General features: G+C 44.9%; 1 protein-coding gene across 1 annotated transcript in view; it reads left to right on the forward strand.

Annotated features, from left to right (window-relative positions):
* Positions 1–13,455: 13,455 nt before the first annotated feature.
* The window catches only part of LOC103173073 (apolipoprotein(a)-like), a 36,858-nt gene continuing 24,574 nt past the window's right edge, over positions 13,456–25,739 (forward strand). The window contains 7 exon segments of the mRNA XM_042333123.1: positions 13,456–13,860; positions 14,617–14,770; positions 16,333–16,454; positions 20,603–20,756; positions 22,319–22,440; positions 22,758–22,917; positions 24,404–24,528. Of these exon segments, the coding sequence (XP_042189057.1) occupies positions 13,812–13,860; positions 14,617–14,770; positions 16,333–16,454; positions 20,603–20,756; positions 22,319–22,440; positions 22,758–22,917; positions 24,404–24,528 (886 nt within the window). The 5' untranslated portion in view covers positions 13,456–13,811.

Here is a 25,739-nt window from a genome sequence, read left to right on the forward strand (position 1 = left end):
GCGATTTCAGCCAACTCATAGCAAAGCTGCACTTGATTAAAGAATGAGGACATTGCTGTGCACAACTGGTTGCCATATTTCACCCACAAAATATAATCAATCCACTTTACAGTATATCCTGTAAAGTTCTTTGAGACATCTCAATGACGTAATAAGGCGCTATGTCAAATGCAAGGATTACTACAACAACAACAAAAATTACATTTGTATGGAGCCTTTCACGTTGGGAGGATGTCCCAAGGCAATGGACAGTCAGTGTTTTGGACCTGAGCTGGGGGTTGAGATTGAGGAGTGTGGAGGGCAGGGGAGGGGAAGCAAGGTGATTGAAAGCACGGTCGAACAGGAGGTTCTTAAGATGGGTCTTGAAGGAGGCAAATGTGGGGATGAGTTGGGCAGACTGTGGTTTGGAGTTCCAGAGGGAGAGGGTAGAGTGGCAGAAGGTCCACCCGCCAATGGTGAAGCGGGCGAGGCAGGGGACGTGAAGCAGACTGGAGTTTGTTGAGCAAGGGAGCGAGCAGGATGGTAGCGGCTTAGGAGGTCACAGAGGTAGGGGGAGCAACGCCATGGAGGGCTTTGAAAGTGAGGTCCAAGATCTTGAACTGTATCCTCTGTGTGATGGGAAGCCAGTGGAGTCGGGCGCGGATGGGGGTGATAGTGTCACGGAGCCTGGTGAGGGAGAGGACATGGGCTGCAGAGTTCTGGATGATCTGTAGCCTACAGAGGGAGGAGTTGGGGAGGCCGACAAGCAGGGAGTTTGCTCAGTCGAGCCTGGATGTCATGAATGCATGTATGAGGGTTTCGGCAGCCTGCGGTGTGAGACAGTGGCAGAGCAGGGGGATGTTGTGGATGTGGGGAAGGCGGAGCGGGACATGGCACAAATGTAGAGTAGAAGGGATAGTTGTGGATCAATGAAGATGCCAAAGTTCCGGACTGGCTCAGTGAGGTGGAATGTGCATCTTTGGATGGTGATGCTGTCAGTGCCTGAGGTGTGGAGGCGGTGACGGGAGCCAAACAGGAGGGCCTCGGCCTTGTTGACTTTCAGCTGCAGAAAGTTAGCTTTCATCCAGGACTTGATGTCTGGCAGACATTCTGTCAGGACAGCAGTGGTCCTGGAGACCAGGGTGGAGGCAGAGAGGTACCGTTGGGTGTCATCCGCAAAGAATGGAAGTTGACCCCATGTCTGCAGATGATATCAGCGAGAGGCAGCATATAGGTATTGAAAAGGTAGGGACCAAGGACAGAGCCCTGAGGAATGCCACACGAGACGGTGTGGGGATTAGAGGAGAAACCATTTGTAGTGATGAAGTGGAGACGGTGTGAGAGGAATGATCTGAACCAGTCAAGTCAGAACCATGAAGGTTGAGATGAGAGGAGTTCCTGTATCACAAATCCTTCCTACCTGTGGCTAACTCTGAAGAGTAGCACTAAATAATAGTCAAACAATAACAATAAAAAAAACTTGTTATAGCACCTTTCAAGTCAGAAAGATGACTCGAAGCGCTTCACGAATGTACTGTAAAGTGCCGTGACTATATTTTGTTTGCTCCGCAGCAGCCAAATTTTGTACAGCAATGTTCCACAAATAGCCATAAAGTGAATGACCAATTTTATCTGATGGATTGTTGAGCCGACACTACCAGTTTATTAGTTTATGACAGATCTTTTCAAACCCTTTTCCTGACTTTTCCCCATACCTATTAATAGTCTTACAGGAGTCCTGTAGCTTAGTGGTTAGAGGACTCAATCACAACAACTTGGATTTATATAGCTCCCTCCAGACCGGATGGCGTCTCAGAGCACTTCTCGCCTTGCAAGCGAATGACCTGGGCTCCATTCCTGGCAGGGTGAAACCTTGTGTAAGTTTCCTTGCTCCACACGCCTGATAATAATCCCTCAAGAAAATGAAAAGAATAATAAATTGGTCACATCAATCCACGACTGTTTGTGGGACACTGCTGTGCGTAATTAGCTGTCGGGTTTCACCCTCAAAATATACAATCAATTCACTTTGCAGTATATTTTGTGAAGCACTTTGAGACGTCTAGAAAATGTGGAAAGCGCTATGTCAAATGCAAGGATTACTATTATTATTATTATTATTATTACTTTCCAAATGCCTGCCTGCCTGCCTGTCTGTCTGTCTGTCTGTCTGTCGGTCTATCTCCCTTTTAGCAAGGAGTATTATTATTATTATCGTCAATCGTCAGCAGCAATTGAAGATGTCTGAAAAGGAGAAAGGTAGACCTTCAATCCTTCTGTGCAGTGCATTCCATTGTCTCTAAACCTTCTGTATTTGAAATTTGGAAGAAATAATTTCTGATTTCACTTGTAACTGTACTTGCTCAATGTTTGTTTTCTCTTAATCTTACCCTTCCTTGTTGACCTCAGTGGTCTTTGTGAAACTGTTTACTCTGTATTTATGTAATAATTTATTTTCTATCTGGTTTGCAGTTCTGTGACCTTCAATTATTGGCAAGTCTATGTAACAACACAATTTAGTAAATATATTTGACCACACATCCCGCCGAGCTGGAGCTCACAAGTCAAGCTTAAAATGGTCTTGCAAAGAAGAATTATTCTGTGAGATGAAAAATGTAACTGCAATTCTTAAATACCCCAATTCCATGTAGGGAGGACATCTCATCTGTAAAAGGAACAAATAGATACACAAATCGGAGGATCAAATGACTTTGGAGTCTGAAAGGCATTTTCCAGGAATTCCAATCAATCCAATAGGAACTCTACTCCAGAAGTACCTTATGTCAGAGCAAAATTTTCCATGGATCAGGGTCATGTTAATTGCAGGAAGCAGTCTCTACTTGCAATGACTCAGATTTAAGGGAACCTTTTGGGAATTGCACATATCAATCGTACTCACCGATATGTCTGTACCTCTCGGTCTACATTTGTACAGCACCTTTCACGTCAGGAGGACATCCCAAGGTGCTGGACAATCATTGTTTCGGACCCAAGGTGGGGGTCGGGATCAGTGTGGGTGGAGGGCAGGGGGTGAAGGTGGGTGACCGAAGGCAATGTCGAAGAGGAGGGTCTTGTGACGGATTTCGAAGGAGGCAAGGTGGAGGGCCAGCGGTTTGCAGTTTCAGAGGGTAGGGGCAGAGTGGGAGAAGGTCCGCCTGCCAATAGTGGGGCTGTCGAGGCAGGGGACATCAAGCAGATGAGTCCGCTGAGCAGTGGGAGCGAACAGAATGATAAGGAGTTAGGAGGTAGTAGATGTAGGATGGAGGGAGGCCATGGAGGGCTTTGAAGGAGAGGACCAGAATCTTGAACTGTATCCTCTATGTGATAGGAAGCTAGTGGAGTCGGGAGAGGATGGGGGTGATAGGGTCACAGAGCCTGGCGCAGGAGAAGACACAGGCTGCAAGGTTCTGGATGATCGGCAGCCTATGGAGGGAGGAGTTGGGGAGGCCGACATGCAAGGAGTTTGCATAGTCAAGCCTAGATGTTATGAATGCGTGTATGAGGGTTTCGACGGCCTGCGGTGTGAGACAGTGATCGACCCGGGCAATATTGTGGAGATGGGGGAAGGCAGAGCGAGTCATGGCATGGACGTGGGGTAGAAAGGATAGTTGAGGTATAATTAATTATAATAATTAATAATTATTATTAGAATTAACATTCACTAATGTAACAAGTGAAAGATTTATTTCAGGATACCTTTCTGTTTTAATGCATGAAAATGTCTTTAATAATCTGGATTGTTACATGTTCACCAATAAACTGGCATCCCATAACTACAGCAAAGTAAAGACTGTCTATTACTTGCATTTCATTTTAGTGGTGCTGATGGATTGCAATTGAAGGGCTAAGTTAGGTAAATATTAAACAGTAAGCTTGTTGCTTTTGAATAAACCTTTGTAAAATATAGATTTAGCTCATTCCTGAAAGATGCTAGTAGCAGTCAATGTAATGACAAACTCATTGAGTCTCTTTGACTGACTCTCAGGGTACCTACTCTTGACATGGCTACCATAGCAACTGTATCTTATCTTAAAGAGGTAATGGTTAAAAGTAATCATTGTGTTATGGCGCCAGTCGCTGGGTGATATTGCCCTCTGCCCCTGCAGCATAACGTTCACCAAAACTTGATGGGTCCTCGGTTTAACATCTCATCTGAAGGACAGCATCCTCAACAATGCAGCACAACCCCAACAAGGCATTGGAGTCTCAGCTTCGACTACATGAGTCCAAGTCCAAGTGGCTTGAATCCACAATCTTCTGACTCAGAAGCTACAAACTGAGTCAGACTGACACACAATATATCCTGTGAAGCACTTTGGGACGTCTGGGTACCTTCCTGTTCTATATGATTAAGTTGCACACGAGACAAAGCACTTACCATTCTGCCATTAATGGATCACTCTTTCTTGAAAATAGTTTTGCACAAGATTAATAAAAAAGCCATGGTCAAATAATCTACACTTGCTCAAGCCATAAATCTATAGTCATTGCAATGGATAGTCATTTTTCCGAGTCATCAAGATCTTATCAGGACTAAATTGCACAGTGGTACACAACATATAAACTTTAGAGAAGAATGAATAGGACAACAACATCAACAACACAATTACTTTTGGATAGCACCTTTCACGTTGGGAGGTACCCCAAGGTGCTGGACAATCAGTGTTTCGGACCTGAACGGGGGTCGGGATTGGGGAGGGTGGAAGACAAGTGTGGAAGCAGGGTGATGGAAGGCACAGTTGATGAGGAGGCTCTTGAGATGGGTCATGAATGAGGCAAGGGAGGGGCGAGGCAGAGGGATTGCAGGATGGAGTTCCAGATGGTGGGTCAGAGTGGCAGAAGGGGACATGAAGCAGGCCGGAACCCACTGAGTGGAGGGAGCGGGCGGGTTGGTAGGGGCTTAGGAGGTCACAGAGGTAGGGGGAGCAAGGCCATGGAGGGCCTTGAAAGTGAGGTCCAAGATCTTGAACTGTATCCTCTGTGTGATGGGAAGCCAGTGGAGTCGGGCGCGGATGGGGGTGATAGTGTCACGGAGCCTAGTGCGGGAGAGGACATGGGCTGCAGAGTTCTGGATGATCTGTAGCCTCCGGAGGGAGGAGTTGGGGAGGCCGACAAGCAGGGAGTTTGCTCAGTCGAGCCTGGATGTCATGAATGCATGTATGAGGGTTTCGGCAGCCTGCGGTGTGAGACAGTGGCAGAGCAGGGGGATGTTGTGGATGTGGGGAAGGCGGAGCGGGACATGGCACAAATGTAGAGTAGAAGGGATAGTTGTGGATCAATGAAGATGCCAAAGTTCCGGACTGGCTCAGTGAGGTGGAATGTGCATCTTTGGATGGTGATGCTGTCAGTGCCTGAGGTGTGGAGGCGGTGACGGGAGCCAAACAGGAGGGCCTCGGCCTTGTTGACTTTCAGCTGCAGAAAGTTAGCTTTCATCCAGGACTTGATGTCTGGCAGACATTCTGTCAGGACAGCAGTGGTCCTGGAGACCAGGGTGGAGGCAGAGAGGTACCGTTGGGTGTCATCCGCAAAGAATGGAAGTTGACCCCATGTCTGCAGATGATATCAGCGAGAGGCAGCATATAGGTATTGAAAAGGTAGGGACCAAGGACAGAGCCCTGAGGAATGCCACACGAGACGGTGTGGGGATTAGAGGAGAAACCATTTGTAGTGATGAAGTGGAGACGGTGTGAGAGGAATGATCTGAACCAGTCAAGTCAGAACCATGAAGGTTGAGATGAGAGGAGTTCCTGTATCACAAATCCTTCCTACCTGTGGCTAACTCTGAAGAGTAGCACTAAATAATAGTCAAACAATAACAATAAAAAAAACTTGCTATTGCACCTTTCAAGTCAGAAAGATGACTCGAAGCGCTTCACGAATGTACTGTAAAGTGCCGTGACTATATTTTGTTTGCTTTGCAGCAGCCAAATTTTGTACAGCAATGTTCCACAAATAGCCATAAAGTGAATGACCAATTTTATCTGATGGATTGTTGAGCCGACACTACTAGTTTATTAGTTTATGACAGATCTTTTCAAACCTTTTTCCTGACTTTTCCCCATACCTATTAATAGTCTTACAGAAGTCCTGTAGCTTAGTGGTTAGAGGACTCAATCACAACAACTTGGATTTATGTAGCTTCCTCCAGACCGAATGGCGTCTCAGAGCACTTCTCGCCTTGCAAGCGAATGACCTGGGCTCCATTCCTGGCAGGGTGAAACCTTGGGCAAGTTTCCTTGCTCCACACGCCTGATAATAATCCCTCAAGAAAATGAAAAGAATAATAAATTGGTCACATCAATCCACGACTGTTTGTGGGACACTGCTGTGCGTAATTAGCTGTCGGGTTTCACCCTCAAATATACAATCAATTCACTTTGCAGTATATTTTGTGAAGCACTTTGAGACGTCTAGAAAATGTGGAAAGCGCTATGTCAAATGCAAGGATTATTATTATTATTATTATTACTTTCCAAATGTCTGCCTGCCTGCCTGCCTGCCTGCCTGCCTGCCTGCCTGCCTGCCTGTCTGTCTGTCTGTCTGTCTGTCTGTCTGTCTGTCGGTCTATCTCCCTTTTAGCAAGGAGTATTATTATTATTATCGTCAATCGTCAGCAGCAATTGAAGATGTCTGAAAAGGAGAAAGGTAGACCTTCAATCCTTCTGTGCAGTGCATTCCATTGTCTCTCAACCTTCTGTATTTGAAATTTGGAAGAAATAATTTCTGATTTCACTTGTAACTGTACTTGCTCAATGTTTGTTTTCTCTTAATCTTACCCTTCCTTGTTGACCTCAGTGGTCTTTGTGAAACTGTTTACTCTGTATTTATGTAATAATTTATTTTCTATCTGGTTTGCAGTTCTGTGACCTTCAATTATTGGCAAGTCTATGTAACAACACAATTTAGTAAATATATTTGACCACACATCCCGCCGAGCTGGAGCTCACAAGTCAAGCTTAAAATGGTCTTGCAAAGAAGAATTATTCTGTGAGATGAAAAATGTAACTGCAATTCTTAAATACCCCAATTCCATGTAGGGAGGACATCTCATCTGTAAAAGGAACAAATAGATACACAAATCGGAGGATCAAATGACTTTGGAGTCTGAAAGGCATTTTCCAGGAATTCCAATCAATCCAATAGGAACTCTACTCCAGAAGTACCTTATGTCAGAGCAAAATTTTCCATGGATCAGGGTCATGTTAATTGCAGGAAGCAGTCTCTACTTGCAATGACTCAGATTTAAGGGAACCTTTTGGGAATTGCACATATCAATCGTACTCACCGATATGTCTGTACCTCTCGGTCTACATTTGTACAGCACCTTTCACGTCAGGAGGACATCCCAAGGTGCTGGACAATCATTGTTTCGGACCCAAGGTGGGGGTCGGGATCAGTGTGGGTGGAGGGCAGGGGGTGAAGGTGGGTGACCGAAGGCAATGTCGAAGAGGAGGGTCTTGTGACGGATTTCGAAGGAGGCAAGGTGGAGGGCCAGCGGTTTGCAGTTTCAGAGGGTAGGGGCAGAGTGGGAGAAGGTCCGCCTGCCAATAGTGGGGCTGTCGAGGCAGGGGACATCAAGCAGATGAGTCCGCTGAGCAGTGGGAGCGAACAGAATGATAAGGAGTTAGGAGGTAGTAGATGTAGGATGGAGGGAGGCCATGGAGGGCTTTGAAGGAGAGGACCAGAATCTTGAACTGTATCCTCTATGTGATAGGAAGCTAGTGGAGTCGGGAGAGGATGGGGGTGATAGGGTCACAGAGCCTGGCGCAGGAGAAGACACAGGCTGCAAGGTTCTGGATGATCGGCAGCCTATGGAGGGAGGAGTTGGGGAGGCCGACATGCAAGGAGTTTGCATAGTCAAGCCTAGATGTTATGAATGCGTGTATGAGGGTTTCGACGGCCTGCGGTGTGAGACAGTGATCGACCCGGGCAATATTGTGGAGATGGGGGAAGGCAGAGCGAGTCATGGCATGGACGTGGGGTAGAAAGGATAGTTGAGGTATAATTAATTATAATAATTAATAATTATTATTAGAATTAACATTCACTAATGTAACAAGTGAAAGATTTATTTCAGGATACCTTTCTGTTTTAATGCATGAAAATGTCTTTAATAATCTGGATTGTTACATGTTCACCAATAAACTGGCATCCCATAACTACAGCAAAGTAAAGACTGTCTATTACTTGCATTTCATTTTAGTGGTGCTGATGGATTGCAATTGAAGGGCTAAGTTAGGTAAATATTAAACAGTAAGCTTGTTGCTTTTGAATAAACCTTTGTAAAATATAGATTTAGCTCATTCCTGAAAGATGCTAGTAGCAGTCAATGTAATGACAAACTCATTGAGTCTCTTTGACTGACTCTCAGGGTACCTACTCTTGACATGGCTACCATAGCAACTGTATCTTATCTAAAGAGGTAATGGTTAAAAGTAATCATTGTGTTATGGCGCCAGTCGCTGGGTGATATTGCCCTCTGCCCCTGCAGCATAACGTTCACCAAAACTTGATGGGTCCTCGGTTTAACATCTCATCTGAAGGACAGCATCCTCAACAATGCAGCACAACCCCAACAAGGCGTTGGAGTCTCAGCTTAGACTACATGAGTCCAAGTCCAAGTCCAAGGGGCTTGAATCCACAATCTTCTGACTCAGAAGCTACAAACTGAGTCAGACTGACACACAATATATCCTGTGAAGCACTTTGGGACGTCTGGGTACCTTCCTGTTCTATATGATTAAGTTGCACACGAGACAAAGCACTTACCATTCTGCCATTAATGGATCACTCTTTCTTGAAAATAGTTTTGCACAAGATTAATAAAAAAGCCATGGTCAAATAATCTACACTTGCTCAAGCCATAAATCTATAGTCATTGCAATGGATAGTCATTTTTCCGAGTCATCAAGATCTTATCAGGACTAAATTGCACAGTGGTACACAACATATAAACTTTAGAGAAGAATGAATAGGACAACAACATCAACAACACAATTACTTTTGGATAGCACCTTTCACGTTGGGAGGTACCCCAAGGTGCTGGACAATCAGTGTTTCGGACCTGAACAGGGGTCGGGATTGGGGAGGGTGGAAGGCAAGTGTGGAAGCAGGGTGATGGAAGGCACAGTTGATGAGGAGGCTCTTGAGATGGGTCATGAATGAGGCAAGGGAGGGGCGAGGCAGAGGGATTGCAGGATGGAGTTCCAGATGGTGGGTCAGAGTGGCAGAAGGGGACATGAAGCAGGCCGGAACCCACTGAGTGGCGGGAGCGGGCGGGTTGGTAGGGGCTTAGGAGGTCACAGAGGTAGGGGGAGCAAGGCCATGGAGGGCCTTGAAAGTGAGGTCCAAGATCTTGAACTGTATCCTCTGTGTGATGGGAAGCCAGTGGAGTCGGGCGCGGATGGGGGTGATAGTGTCACGGAGCCTGGTGAGGTAGAGGACATGGGCTGCAGAGTTCTGGATGATCTGTAGCCTCCGGAGGGAGGAGTTGGGGAGGCCGACAAGCAGGGAGTTTGCTCAGTCGAGCCTGGATGTCATGAATGCATGTATGAGGGTTTCGGCAGCCTGTGGTGTGAGACAGTGGCAGAGCAGGGGGATGTTGTGGATGTGGGGAAGGCGGAGCGGGACATGGCACAAATGTAGAGTAGAAGGGATAGTTGTGGATCAATGAAGATGCCAAAGTTCCGGACTGGCTCAGTGAGGTGGAATGTGCATCTTTGGATGGTGATGCTGTCAGTGCCTGAGGTGTGGAGGCGGTGACGGGAGCCAAACAGGAGGGCCTCGGCCTTGTTGACTTTCAGCTGCAGAAAGTTAGCTTTCATCCAGGACTTGATGTCTGGCAGACATTCTGTCAGGACAGCAGTGGTCCTGGAGACCAGGGTGGAGGCAGAGAGGTACCGTTGGGTGTCATCCGCAAAGAATGGAAGTTGACCCCATGTCTGCAGATGATATCAGCGAGAGGCAGCATATAGGTATTGAAAAGGTAGGGACCAAGGACAGAGCCCTGAGGAATGCCACACGAGACGGTGTGGGGATTAGAGGAGAAACCATTTGTAGTGATGAAGTGGAGACGGTGTGAGAGGAATGATCTGAACCAGTCAAGTCAGAACCATGAAGGTTGAGATGAGAGGAGTTCCTGTATCACAAATCCTTCCTACCTGTGGCTAACTCTGAAGAGTAGCACTAAATAATAGTCAAACAATAACAATAAAAAAACTTGCTATTGCACCTTTCAAGTCAGAAAGATGACTCGAAGCGCTTCACGAATGTACTGTAAAGTGCCGTGACTATATTTTGTTTGCTCTGCAGCAGCCAAATTTTGTACAGCAATGTTCCACAAATAGCCATAAAGTGAATGACCAATTTTATCTGATGGATTGTTGAGCCGACACTACTAGTTTATTAGTTTATGACAGATCTTTTCAAACCCTTTTCCTGACTTTTCCCCATACCTATTAATAGTCTTACAGGAGTCCTGTAGCTTAGTGGTTAGAGGACTCAATCACAACAACTTGGATTTATATAGCGCCCTCCAGACCGAATAGCGTCTCAGAGCACTTCTCGCCTTGCAAGCGAATGACCTGGGCTCCATTCCTGGCAGGGTGAAACCTTGGGCAAGTTTCCTTGCTCCACACGCCTGATAATAATCCCTCAAGAAAATGAAAAGAATGATAAATTGGTCACATCAATCCACGACTGTTTGTGGGACACTGCTGTGCGTAATTAGCTGCTGGATTTCACCCACAACTATCCAGTCAATTCACGTTACAGTATGTTTTGTGCTGTGAACAGCGCTTTGAGATGTCTAGAAAACGTGGAAAGCGCTATGTCAAATGCATGGATTATTATTATTACTATCCATACCTACCTACATGCCTATCTACCTACAATAACGTGGATTTATATTGTGCCCTCCACGCTGGATGGCGTCTCAGTGCGCTTTACAGTAATGGATCCCTGGACCGAGCCAGGGGTAGGGGGAGGAACGTGACCAAAGGCGCGGTCGAAAAGAAAGGTCTTCAGCAGAGACCTGAAAATCTGAAGGGAGGAAGCGAGACGAAGGGAGTGAGGAAGGTAGTTCCAGAGCCTCGGGGCATAGTAGCTGAAGGCACGGCCGCCGAGGGTGTAGCGGAGGACTCGGGGGACGAGGAGGAGGCCAGACCCGGAGGAACGAAGGCAATGGGTACTGTTTTGAGGAGAGAGGAGGTCAGAGAGGTAGGGAGGCGCATATGAGTGCAGGGACTTGAATATGAGGGTGAGGATCTTGAAATCGATCCTCTCTGGGATAGGCAGTCAGTGCAGTCTGGTAAGGTGTGGGGTGATCAGGGAGCGGGGTTTTGTGTGGGTGAGAATGCGGGTGGCAGAGTTTTCAATGATTTGGATTTTATGGATGGTAGTGCATGGGAGACCAGTGAGGAGGGCGTTGGAGATGTCCAGCCGAGAGGTGACAAAGGCATGGACCAGGGTTTTGGCGACTTTTGGGGAGAGGTATTGGCGGAGACGGGCGATGCGTCGGAAGTGGTAGAAAGCGGTGCTGGTGAGGGATCGGATGTGGGGGTGGAAGGATAATTGGGGGTCGAACCTGACGCTCAGGTTGCGTACGGGTTTGGAGAGTTGTAGGGGCAGGTCGGGTAGTTGGAGGAGCTGAGAGCTGTGAGATTTTAGACGTTGACGAGAGCCAAAGAGTATGGCTTCCGTCTTGTCAACGTTCAGCTGAAGAAAGTTCGTGCTCATCCAGCCCCTGAGATCTGACAGGCAGGCTGACAAAACATCAGGGGACTGGGGGTCGCAAGGAGAGGTGGAAAAATAGAGTAGGGTATCATCTGCATACATATGGAAATAATAATCCTTGCATTTGATATAGCGCTTATCACGTCGGGAGAACGTCCCAAAGCGCTTCACAGAATAGACTATAAAGTGAATTGACTGTATATTTGTGGGCGAACGCGGCAGCCAATTGCGCACAGCGATGTCCCACAAACAGTCGTAGGTTGAAAATGACCAATTTATTATTATTTTTGGTTTTTGGAGGGATTATTATTAGACGTATGGAGTAAGGAAACTTGCCCAAGGTTTCGCTCTGCCTGGGATTGAACACAGGTCTCTCACTTGCAAAGCGAGTGGTCTACCCACTGAGCTACAGGACTCCACAATGTACCCCATGTCTATGGATGACATCCCCAAGAGGGAGCATGTAGATCAGAAAGAGGAGGGGGCCAAGGATAGATCCTTGGGGTACCCCGCAGGTAACCAGGTGAGAGCAGGAGCAGAAGCCGTTTGTGAGAAGCCAAGTCACGGTTTGTGAGGTAGGACTCAAACCAGGCGAGTGCGGTCTCACTGAGGTGGATGACGGAGGAAAGGCGGTGGAGGAGGACGGCGTGATCAACTGTGTCGAGCGCGGCGGAGAGGTCCAGGAGGACAAGGAGGCAGAGGGAGCCCTGGTCACAGATAGAGAGGATGTCGTTTGTGACTTTGACAAGCGCAGTCTCTGTACTGTGGGCGGAAACCGGACTGGAGGGGTTCAAAGAGGGAGTGGGAGGAGAGGCGTGTGAGGAGTTGGTTGGCAACAACGCGTTCTAGAACTTTTGAGAGGAAGAGCAGGTTAGTAATGGGGCGGTAGATGCCGGGGTTTGAGGGATCAAGGGAGGGTTTTTCAGGAGAGGATGATGACAGCAGTTTTGAGGGGGGCAGGGACTGATCCGGAGGAGAGGGATTGGTTGATGACATCAGCCAGTAGTGGGAAGAGGAGGGGGAGCTGGGTGACCAGTAAGTTGGTGGGGAGGGGGTCGAGGCAGCAGGTGGTGGGTTTCATGGAGGTGATGGTGGGTGAGAGGGAGGAGGGAGAGATGGGGAGGAAGGAATGTAGAATGGGGGTGGTGATAGGAGCAGATGATGAGGAAGGTGAGGGGGACAGAGAGGGCGAGGCGGTGGGTGACAAGGGACAGGTGGATGAGGCTGCCTCACGGATGTTAAGTATTTTAGAAGAAAAGAAGTCCATGACCTCCTCGCACCTGGCCTTTGATATGAAGATTGAGGAAGCCTGAGTGGGGGCACGGAGGAGGTAGTGGTTGGTGGNAAAAAGGATTTTTGGGTTGTGCTTAATCTCCAAGATGATGTTGGAGTAGAAGGCCGTTTTTGTACTAGTCAAAGAACGGCGGAAGCTGTGGAGATGCTCGAGCAACAGTTGGCGGTGAACTGTCAGGCCAGTTTTCTGCCATCTGCGCTCGAGCAGACGGGCTTGGTTTTTTGGCGACGGAGATTATTGTTGTACCAGGGGGATCGGGTGGGTTTGGAGATGGTCCTAAATTTCAGGGGCACGAGGGAGTTGAAGGTGGAGGGGAGGCGATCATGGAGCAGCTGGACGGCTGTTTCAGGATCTCCGCGGGTGGAGGACCAGAGGGATAGGATGTTTGATGAGTGGTACCTTCCTCCCTCCTCCCTCCCTCCCTCCTCCCTCCTTTTTAGACATCTTCAACAGTCAGAAGCAATTGAAGATGTCTGAAAAGGAGAAAGGTAGACGTTCAATCCTTCTGTGCAGTGCATTCCACTTTCTCTAAACCTTCGGTATTTGAAATTTGGAAGAAATAATTTCTGATCTCACTTGTAACTGTACTTGTTCAATGTTTGCTTTCTCTTAATCTTACCCTTCCTTGTTGACCTCAGTGGTCTTTGTGAAACTGTTTAGTTTGTATCTATTTTAATAATTTATTTGCTGTGTGGTTTGCAGTTCTGTGACCTTCAATTATTGGCAAGTCTACGTAACAACACAATTTAGTAAATATATATGACCACACATCCCGCTGAGCTGGAGCTCACAAGTCAAGTTTAAAATGCTCTTGCAAATAGGAATTATCCTGTGGCTGGAATTTTTAAATTCAGGTAAGTAAAATCCATGATTTTATGTGCACCTATGCAAACTTAATCTACAGCTGTATCTACTCTCGCCTCTGATTCAGAAGTTTGTGGATTCAAGCTCCACATTGGGTGTGCATATATATTTATTAAGTTGTTGTGTTGTTACATAGACTTGCCGTCTTCCTGTTCAGGTGGACGTTAAAATTTTCATGGCACTGTTTGAAAACGAAAGGGCGTTTCTCTTGATGTCCAGGCTAACATCAAGAGTCCTGTAGCTCAGTGGTTAGAGCACTCGCTTTGCAAGCGAGAGACCTGAGTTCAATTCCAGGTAGAGGGCGAAACCTTGGGCAAGTTTCCTTACTCCCCACGCCTAATAATAATCCCTCCAAAAAACCAAAGACAATAATAAATTGGTCATTTTCAATCTACGACTGTTTGTGGGACATTGCTGTGCGCAATTGGCTGCCGCGTTCGCCCACAAATATACAGTCAATTCACTTTACAGTGTATTCTGTGAAGTGCTTTGGGACGTCCTCCCGACGTGAAAAGCGCTATATCAAATACAAGGATTATTATTATTATTAATATTATCATGACTTCGAGACATCTCAAAGCGCTTCACAGAATTTACTGTAAAGTGAATTGACTGTATATTTTGTGAGCGAAACGCAGCAGCCAATTGCATACAGGAAAGTAAGTAAAGAAAGCACCTCGTCCTCTTGAATTCACTGCTCCTAAATAGATTAGTTTATCTTTCACATCTTGTCATTGCTTCCAAAGCACAAAATATTGTCACAGATGAAAAGTGTTACAGTGGAAACGGTGCTACCTACCGAGGAAAAATGTCTGAAACCGAATTTGGTAAAACCTGCCAACGTTGGGATTCACAGACACCGCACAAGCACGCAAGAACAGTGGCACAGTACCCTGACAAGTAAGTGATAGCTTTTATATCTATGATTCATAATCTTAAAATTGGAGCTAGGCCATTTAGGAGTGAAATCAGGAAGCATTATTCATGCAAAGGATAGTGGAAATCTGGAACTCTCTCCCCCAAAAGGCCCCATAGATGCTGAATCCTGAATTAATATTCTTAGGTTAGGATATGAAAGATATGGGGCAAAGGCGGGTAATTGGAGTTGAGGTATAGATCAGCCATAATCTAATAGAATGGCGGAACAGGCTCAAGGGGCTGAATGGCCTACTCCTGTTCCGATGTTCCTACGATGAGAATGAACAGTACTGTAGATCAAGAAGCAGTTACTGAAGAGAAAAACAGGTTAATATTCAGTTCGCTCTTTATAAGTGTGGAGGCCAATGGTTTAATAAGCCTGGAGTTCAATTAACTGGGTTTTATCGCTTTTCAGAGGTATTTAGCTTTCTACATTCAGTAGAAGTAGATTGAAAAATAGACAAATTTCCTAGCACCAGATTAAATACAGTTTTTCGAGTGTTAATGAGCTGGTGAAAAAATGTATCTTCTTGATTTGTAAACCTGTAAAACACAAGTACGATCTTAATTTTTTTTGGTGTGAGCTCTTCATCAGAACTAGAATTATCAAAAGGAGATCTACCTTAAACTGCTGCCCTCTCCTTCTTTACATGTTAATCAATAGCCTGCGTATTTCCAGTATTTTCTACATTGACACCAGATTTTGAAAATTCAATTTAGCTCATAGCTGCAAAGTGTGGCTGGTAAACTATAATAATCATGTTATTCTCAGAATTTGTTTTTCAGTTTGAGTGTTTGAATCAAAAACTCACACTAACCTTAGATAGAGAGTTTAGTCTTGGCCAAGCAATTGGGGGAGGTACTGAGTACAGTATCTCACTAGAGACATGACCTTACTGAGAAGGATGAGAAATTGGAAGCCAACCTGTGCCATCGTCAAGTGACTGTTGACCAAGACTATGACTACAACAACAACAACTTGCATTTGTATCGCATCCTTCATGTTGAGTAGCTTATCAATGGGCTTAACAGTGGTGGCGTTTGATGTCGAGCTGGGGAGAGAGGGGAGACGTTAAAGGCACGGTTGAAGATGAAGGTCTTCAGGTGAGATTCTGAAGATGGTCACAGAGGGGCAAGGCAGAGGGATTGACTAACTTGGGCTAAGGAGAACCACTCATCCCTTTCAGGACACACAAAAAAAAGGTAATATACACGTCCTCAAGAAATTTGATGTAAATTCCAGGGCAGCAGTTGGCCTTACATGAAGATTTTCTGATCTGCAAAACTTGGAATCTATCGATGATCTTAGACCACTAGGGCCAACTAACATAAAAGTTCCATGTTTGATGGTTGCATGAGTTTTTATACGTACAATTTAATGCAATTTGCATCATGATTCAAAGAAAGGTTGAATTACAGTGGATTAAAGGTTGCAAAATTAAAACTTTATTTTGTTGTGCTCTCTTGGGGGTGTGGGTCGGGGGCAATATCTGCACAATCATAGACCTGCTGAAATGTAATGGTATCTTCTTTTAATGTTTCAGGGGATTGAAGGAAAACTACTGCAGAAATCCTGATCAATCATCCAAACCCTGGTGTTACACCACAAATCCCAGTACAAGGTGGAATTATTGTCCAATTCCAAAATGCGAAGATTATATTCAATGTGAGAAATTGCCACTTACGTCTTTTGAAATATGTTTCCACTTACCCAATACTCTTTCCACTGAGTGGTGGGTAAGTGAATACACATTGAGAGCTAAGGTCAGGTAGCTTTAACATCTGTTTGATTTACTGGCATGAGTTTTTGTGTGTTTACCTTGGAAGTTCAAGGACTGACTCTGAAGTATTTTTCTCCAGTAGACAGGGTGCCAAAAAGTCAACGGCGGTGGAGGGTTTGTCTAGCTGTAGAGGGAGGAGGCTTGATGGGCCGAATGCCTTTTTATGTTCTGTGCATTGTAATGCTCTTACATTTTCAAACAGACAAGACGTGTGGAAATCAAGTAGAGGAAAACTGCTACTTTGGCACTGGCTTTGCATACAGAGGAACAGTAGGAACATGTAGATCAGAAAGAGGAGGGGGCCAAGGATAGATCCTTGGGGTACCCCGCAGGTAACCGGGTGAGAGCAGGAGCAGAAGCCGTTTGTGAGAAGCCGTCCGATGTACTGCTGACGGTTTGTGAGGTAGGACTCAAACCAGGCGAGTGCGGTCCCACTGAGGTGGATGACGGAGGAAAGGCGGTGGAGGAGGACGGCGTGATCGACTGTGTCAAGCGCGGCGGAGAGGTCCAGGAGGACAAGGAGGCAGAGGGAGCCCTGGTCACAGATAGAGAGGATGTCGTTTGTGACTTTGACAAGCGCAGTCTCTGTACTGTGGGCGGAAACCGGACTGGAGGGGTTCAAAGAGGGAGTGGGAGGAGAGGTGTGTGAGGAGTTGGTTGGCAACAACGCGTTCTAGAACTTTTGAGAGGAAGAGCAGGTTAGTAATGGGGCGGTAGATGCCGGGGTTTGAGGGATCAAGGGAGGGTTTTTCAGGAGAGGATGATGACAGCAGTTTTGAGGGGGGCAGGGACTGATCCGGAGGAGAGGGATTGGTTGATGACATCAGCCAGTAGTGGGAAGAGGAGGGGGAGCTGGGTGACCAGTAAGTTGGTGGGGAGGGGGTCGAGGCAGCAGGTGGTGGGTTTCATGGAGGTGATGGTGGGTGAGAGGGAGGAGGGAGAGATGGGGAGGAAGGAATGTAGAATGGGGGTGGTGATAGGAGCAGATGATGAGGAAGGTGAGGGGGACAGAGAGGGCGAGGCGGTGGGTGACAAGGGACAGGTGGATGAGGCTGCCTCACGGATGTTAAGTATTTTAGAAGAAAAGAAGTCCATGACCTCCTCGCACCTGGCATTTGATATGAAGATTGAGGAAGCCTGAGTGGGGGCACGGAGGAGGTAGTGGTTGGTGGAAAAAAGGATTTTTGGGTTGTGCTTAATCTCCAAGATGATGTTGGAGTAGAAGGCCGTTTTTGTACTAGTCAAAGAACGGCGGAAGCTGTGGAGATGCTCGAGCAACAGTTGGCGGTGAACTGTCAGGCCAGTTTTCTGCCATCTGCGCTCGAGCAGACGGGCTTGGTTTTTTGGCGACGGAGATTATTGTTGTACCAGGGGGATCGGGTGGGTTTGGAGATGGTCCTAAATTTCAGGGGCACGAGGGAGTTGAAGGTGGAGGGGAGGCGATCATGGAGCAGCTGGACGGCTGTTTCAGGATCTCCGCGGGTGGAGGACCAGAGGGATAGGATGTTTGATGAGTGGTACCTTCCTCCCTCCCTCCCTCCCTCCCTCCCTCCTTTTTAGACATCTTCAACAGTCAGAAGCAATTGAAGATGTCTGAAAAGGAGAAAGGTAGACGTTCAATCCTTCTGTGCAGTGCATTCCACTTTCTCTAAACCTTCGGTATTTGAAATTTGGAAGAAATAATTTCTGATCTCACTTGTAACTGTACTTGTTCAATGTTTGCTTTCTCTTAATCTTACCCTTCCTTGTTGACCTCAGTGGTCTTTGTGAAACTGTTTAGTTTGTATCTATTTTAATAATTTATTTGCTGTGTGGTTTGCAGTTCTGTGACCTTCAATTATTGGCAAGTCTACGTAACAACACAATTTAGTAAATATATATGACCACACATCCCGCTGAGCTGGAGCTCACAAGTCAAGTTTAAAATGCTCTTGCAAATAGGAATTATCCTGTGGCTGGAATTTTTAAATTCAGGTAAGTAAAATCCATGATTTTATGTGCACCTATGCAATCTTAATCTACAGCTGTATCTACTCTCGCCTCTGATTCAGAAGTTTGTGGATTCAAGCTCCACATTGGGTGTGCATATATATTTATTAAGTTGTTGTGTTGTTACATAGACTTGCCGTCTTCCTGTTCAGGTGGACGTTAAAATTTTCATGGCACTGTTTGAAAACGAAAGGGCGTTTCTCTTGATGTCCAGGCTAACATCAAGAGTCCTGTAGCTCAGTGGTTAGAGCACTCGCTTTGCAAGCGAGAGACCTGAGTTCAATTCCAGGTAGAGGGCGAAACCTTGGGCAAGTTTCCTTACTCCCCACGCCTAATAATAATCCCTCCAAAAAACCAAAGGCAATAATAAATTGGTCATTTTCAATCTACGACTGTTTGTGGGACATTGCTGTGCGCAATTGGCTGCCGCGTTCGCCCACAAATATACAGTCAATTCACTTTACAGTGTGATCTGTGAAGCACTTTGGGACGTCCTCCCGACGTGAAAAGCGCTATATCAAATGCAAGGATTATTATTATTATTATTATTATTATTATTATTATTATTATTATTATAACAATCCCCCAATTAAAATTGGTCACTCACCTCGTGGCTGTTTGTGTGACATTGCTGTGTGCAATTAAGCTGTCACGTTTGCCTACAATACACCTTTTGCTTGGACACTTATATTGAAAGCAGTGCCATTTCCTAAACAAGGTCCTCATTTCTTAGTTCAATGTCAAAAATAACAGTTTTGTTTTCCATCTGGAGCTCATCGTCTCATTCTTTGAACCAACTATTTATTTTTTAAAAAGCTCCACAACAAAATAACTTGCATTTATAAAGTGCCCTCGGAGTGCTGCAAGCACGATTCAATTACAAGAGATGAAAAATGTAACTGCAGCTCTTACATACCCCATAGGAAACATAGGAATTAGGAGCAGGAGTAGGCCATTCGGCCCCTCGAGTCTGCCCGGCCATTCAATAAGATCATGGCTGATCTTCTAACCTAACTCCATCTGGCCGCCTTATACCCACAGCCCTTAATCCCTCTCATCTGCAAAAGGAACGAATGGATACACAAATCGGAGGATCAAATGACTTTGGAGTCTAAAAGGCAATTTCCCAGGCATTCCAATCAATCCAATAGGAACTCTACTCCAGAAGTACATTATGTCAGAGCAAAATTTTCCATGGATCAGGGTCATGTTAATTGTTAAGGGATCCTGTTAGAAATTGCACATATCAGTCGTATTTACCGATATGTCTGTACCTCTCGGTTTTCTGCAATTCCTGCATATCAGAAACAGCCTTGATAGATATCCAGATCCCACTGTGGGGAAGCATTTTGTTTTTTCCTTTGACAGCTCCATTCCTAAACAACTCCACTTCGGCTTCCTATCAATCAACTATTCAAACTACAGCCTTTTTAGGGCTTAATCAATATCAGTTGAAACACATCATCCGTGAAACAATATCTGTGGCCAGAGAAATAATAATAATAATCTTTGCATTTGATATAGCGCCTTTGGAGTCCTGTAGCTCAGTGGTTAGAGCACTCTCTTTGCAAGCAAGATACCTGAGTTCAATTCCAGGCAGGGCGAAACCTTGGGCAAGTTTCCTTACTCCACACGCCTAATAATAACCCCTCCAAAACCAAAAACAATAATAAATTGGTCATTTTCAATCTACGACTGTTTGTGGGACATTGCTGTGCGCAATTGGCTGCCGCGTTCGCCCACAAATATACAGTCAATTCACTTTACAGTGTATTCTGTGAAGTGCTTTGGGACGTCCTCCCGACGTGAAAAGCGCTATATCAAATACAAGGATTATTATTATTATTAATATTATCATGACTTCGAGACATCTCAAAGCGCTTCACAGAATTTACTGTAAAGTGAATTGACTGTATATTTTGTGAGCGAAACGCAGCAGCCAATTGCATACAGGAAAGTAAGTAAAGAAAGCACCTCGTCCTCTTGAATTCACTGCTCCTAAATAGATTAGTTTATCTTTCACATCTTGTCATTGCTTCCAAAGCACAAAATATTGTCACAGATGAAAAGTGTTACAGTGGAAACGGTGCTACCTACCGAGGAAAAATGTCTGAAACCGAATTTGGTAAAACCTGCCAACGTTGGGATTCACAGACACCGCACAAGCACGCAAGAACAGTGGCACAGTACCCTGACAAGTAAGTGATAGCTTTTATATCTATGATTCATAATCTTAAAATTGGAGCTAGGCCATTTAGGAGTGAAATCAGGAAGCATTATTCATGCAAAGGATAGTGGAAATCTGGAACTCTCTCCCCCAAAAGGCCCCATAGATGCTGAATCCTGAATTAATATTCTTAGGTTAGGATATGAAAGATATGGGGCAAAGGCGGGTAATTGGAGTTGAGGTATAGATCAGCCATAATCTAATAGAATGGCGGAACAGGCTCAAGGGGCTGAATGGCCTACTCCTGTTCCGATGTTCCTACGATGAGAATGAACAGTACTGTAGATCAAGAAGCAGTTACTGAAGAGAAAAACAGGTTAATATTCAGTTCGCTCTTTATAAGTGTGGAGGCCAATGGTTTAATAAGCCTGGAGTTCAATTAACTGGGTTTTATCGCTTTTCAGAGGTATTTAGCTTTCTACATTCAGTAGAAGTAGATTGAAAAATAGACAAATTTCCTAGCACCAGATTAAATACAGTTTTTCGAGTGTTAATGAGCTGGTGAAAAAATGTATCTTCTTGATTTGTAAACCTGTAAAACACAAGTACGATCTTAATTTTTTTTGGTGTGAGCTCTTCATCAGAACTAGAATTATCAAAAGGAGATCTACCTTAAACTGCTGCCCTCTCCTTCTTTACATGTTAATCAATAGCCTGCGTATTTCCAGTATTTTCTACATTGACACCAGATTTTGAAAATTCAATTTAGCTCATAGCTGCAAAGTGTGGCTGGTAAACTATAATAATCATGTTATTCTCAGAATTTGTTTTTCAGTTTGAGTGTTTGAATCAAAAACTCACACTAACCTTAGATAGAGAGTTTAGTCTTGGCCAAGCAATTGGGGGAGGTACTGAGTACAGTATCTCACTAGAGACATGACCTTACTGAGAAGGATGAGAAATTGGAAGCCAACCTGTGCCATCGTCAAGTGACTGTTGACCAAGACTATGACTACAACAACAACAACTTGCATTTGTATCGCATCCTTCATGTTGAGTAGCTTATCAATGGGCTTAACAGTGGTGGAGTTTGATGTCGAGCTGGGGAGAGAGGGGAGACGTTAAAGGCACGGTTGAAGATGAAGGTCTTCAGGTGAGATTCTGAAGATGGTCACAGAGGGGCAAGGCAGAGGGATTGACTAACTTGGGCTAAGGAGAACCACTCATCCCTTTCAGGACACACAAAAAAAAGGTAATATACACGTCCTCAAGAAATTTGATGTAAATTCCAGGGCAGCAGTTGGCCTTACATGAAGATTTTCTGATCTGCAAAACTTGGAATCTATCGATGATCTTAGACCACTAGGGCCAACTAACATAAAAGTTCCATGTTTGATGGTTGCATGAGTTTTTATACGTACAATTTAATGCAATTTGCATCATGATTCAAAGAAAGGTTGAATTACAGTGGATTAAAGGTTGCAAAATTAAAACTTTATTTTGTTGTGCTCTCTTGGGGGTGTGGGTCGGGGGCAATATCTGCACAATCATAGACCTGCTGAAATGTAATGGTATCTTCTTTTAATGTTTCAGGGGATTGAAGGAAAACTACTGCAGAAATCCTGATCAATCATCCAAACCCTGGTGTTACACCACAAATCCCAGTACAAGGTGGAATTATTGTCCAATTCCAAAATGCGAAGATTATATTCAATGTGAGAAATTGCCACTTACGTCTTTTGAAATATGTTTCCACTTACCCAATACTCTTTCCACTGAGTGGTGGGTAAGTGAATACACATTGAGAGCTAAGGTCAGGTAGCTTTAACATCTGTTTGATTTACTGGCATGAGTTTTTGTGTGTTTACCTTGGAAGTTCAAGGACTGACTCTGAAGTATTTTTCTCCAGTAGACAGGGTGCCAAAAAGTCAACGGCGGTGGAGGGTTTGTCTAGCTGTAGAGGGAGGAGGCTTGATGGGCCGAATGCCTTTTTATGTTCTGTGCATTGTAATGCTCTTACATTTTCAAACAGACAAAACGTGTGGAAATCAAGTAGAGGAAAACTGCTACTTTGGCACTGGCTTTGCATACAGAGGAACAGTGCATAATTCGCAAACTGGTAAAACATGTCAAAGCTGGGATTCTCAGGAACCTCATAAACATACAAAGACGGCCAAAAACTATCCGAATGGGTAAGGGACATACTTATTGCATATAGAACCAGGGGACTAATATTTTCCTCTGGTCAGGCTTATTTAGACCGTTTTTTTATGAAACCGTAGCAATTATTAATAATATTTATAATAATAATATTTGAATTTGTTATTGCATTTGATAAAGTGCCTTTCATGACACAAGTCTCACAGCACTTCACAGGATGTATTGTAAAGTATGGTGATTGTGTATTTTGTAGGCAAATGTAAGAGGCAATGTCATAAACCTCATGAAGTGAATGATTAATTTTATCTAGAAAATTGTTGGTTATGGCATTGGCAGAATCTATTTTCTCTTTTGCAAATGGAGTTTTCTTGTCCACTTGATGGGGAGATGGGACCTCAATTTAATATCTCATCCAAAAGTGCTCCCCTATTATTGCATTGACTAAGAACTCAAAGTCCTGATTGAGGACTTGAACACACAACTCACTGACAAAGAGGTGAGAGTGCCACCACCACCACCAACAACAACAAAATTACATTTGTACAGCACCTTTCACGTCGGAAGGACGTCCCAAGGCACTGGACAATCAGTATTGCGGACCTGAGCTGGGGGTCGGGTTCAGTAAGGGTGGAGGGCAGGGGGAGGAGAGTGACCAAAGACATGGTTGAAGTGGTGGGTCTTGAGATGGGTCTTAAAGGAGGCAAAGGAGGGGGTGAGGTGGAGGGAGCAGGCAGGTTGGTAGGGGGTTAGGAGGTTGCAGAAGTAGTGGGGAGCAAGGCTATGGAGAGTTTTGAAGGTGAGGACCAGAATCATGATATGTATCCTCTGTGTGATGGGAAGCCAGTAGAATCGGGTGAGGATGGGGTGCTAGGGTCACGGAGTCTGGTGCGGGAGAGGACATGGGCTGCAGAGTTCTGGATGGTCTGCAGCCTATGGAGGGAGGAGTTGGGGAGGCTGACAAGCAGGGACTTTGCATCGTCAAGGCTGGATGTTATGAATGCGTGTATGAGAGTTTCGACAGCCTGCAGTGTAAGACAGTGGCAGAGCAGGGCGATGTTGCTGAAGTGGGGGAAGGCAGAGTGGGTCATGGAACGGATGTGGGGTAGAAAGGAGAGTTGAGGGTCAAACAAGACGCCAAGGTTCCGGACTGGCTTAGTAAAGCGGAATGTGCATCCTTCGCTGGACAAGCAACAAGAAACTGCACAAAGTTATTAATGATAGTAAGAATAGGTACTGCAGGGGCAGAGCTTTACCTGTAACAAACACAACATTTTCCCCTTTTTTATTGAAACATTGTTTTCAAGGAAAAGAGGATGCAGATTCAGAGTTGCAAAGTGCAGTTTCAAAACAGACTGTAGGAAGAATTTCTTTACACTAACAGTTGGAATGTGTTCTCATGAAGGGAGGTTGAAGCCAGTACTGATTTAAGAAATGCCTTGACATTATAATGGGAAGATTGTATTCTGGATGAGTAAGATCACCTGATGCCTTGATTTGTATACAATTCACTTATTTCAGAGACCTGAAACACAATTACTGCCGGAACCCGAATTGTGAAAAATATCCCTGGTGTTACACCACTGATCCTGAATCCCAATGGGAATATTGTGAGATACCAAAATGTCAGGCAAATCATTCTCAAGGTGAGAGTTCACAGACAATAGGTGAGCAGTGAAAGCCATATTAACTGAACTAAACTGAAAACTAAACTAGTTAGCAAACTATTGTTGGGGCAGGGGGAGGTAAACAGGGAGTTTAGTGGGGCAGGGATTCTTGCCATGCTGAGAATCTTGCAAGATAAAGCCTTAACTGGTAGGATTGCTCTAGCTGGATATGCAACAGGAGAAGCTTGCCAGGCAGTACTCTCAATGGCAAGCTATGCAGTTTTAGCTGATTAGATTCCTGCAGTACCCCAACACACACTCTGGGATCCCCAAGACTTGGCTCTTGCCGACCTGCCCCTTATACATTCTGGAATTAGATAAGGGTGATGCATCCCTCCAGGAAGAGAGTGGGCAATCCATTCCAATGCATGGGAATTGCCATGTATAAGTGGGATGCATGAAATTTTCAGTTTAGTTTGAATACTCTTGAGTATGGTGATGGATTTACACATGTGTCACACACCTGGTTGATCAATAAAAGCAGTAAAAAAAAATTCAAATTGCAGGCAAAGACAAGGTAACATTGCAGGCCCTAATGTATTATAAATAGCTTGTTGTTGAGTATGTTCTGTTTTGAATTGGGAACGTCTTCCATTTTGTTTCCGGCTTAATAGTTTGTCACTGACGTATGTAGATTCAGAGTAAACAGTTTCACGAAGACCACTGAGGTCAACAAGGAAGGGTAAGATAAAGAGAAAGCAAACATTGAGCAAGTACAGTTACGAGTGAGATCAGAAAACATTTCTTCCAAATTTCAAATACAGAAGATTTAGAGAAAGTGGAATGCACGGAAGGATTGAAGGTCTACCTTTCTCCTTTTCAGACATCTTCAATTGCTTCTGACTATTGAAGATGTCTAAAAAGGAGATAGATAGATACTTGGAAAGCAATAATAATAATCCTTGCATTTGATATAACTCTTTTCACATCTTCTAGACGTCTCAAAGCGCTGCACAAAATATACAGCAAAGTGAATTGACTGTATATTTGTGGCTGAAACCGGGCAGCCAATTGCGCATAGCAGTGTCCCACAAACAGTCGTGGATTGACATGACCAATTTTATTATTCTTTTTATTTTCTTGAGGGAATATTATCAGGTGGGTGAAGTAAGGAAACTTGCTCAACGTTTCTCCCTGCCTGGGAATCAAACCCGCTTGCAAGGCTAGAGCTCTAACCGCTAAGCTACAGG

This window comes from Callorhinchus milii, unplaced genomic scaffold (assembly GCF_018977255.1).
Source record: "Callorhinchus milii isolate IMCB2004 unplaced genomic scaffold, IMCB_Cmil_1.0 Scaffold3, whole genome shotgun sequence".
NCBI lineage: Eukaryota > Metazoa > Chordata > Chondrichthyes > Chimaeriformes > Callorhinchidae > Callorhinchus > Callorhinchus milii.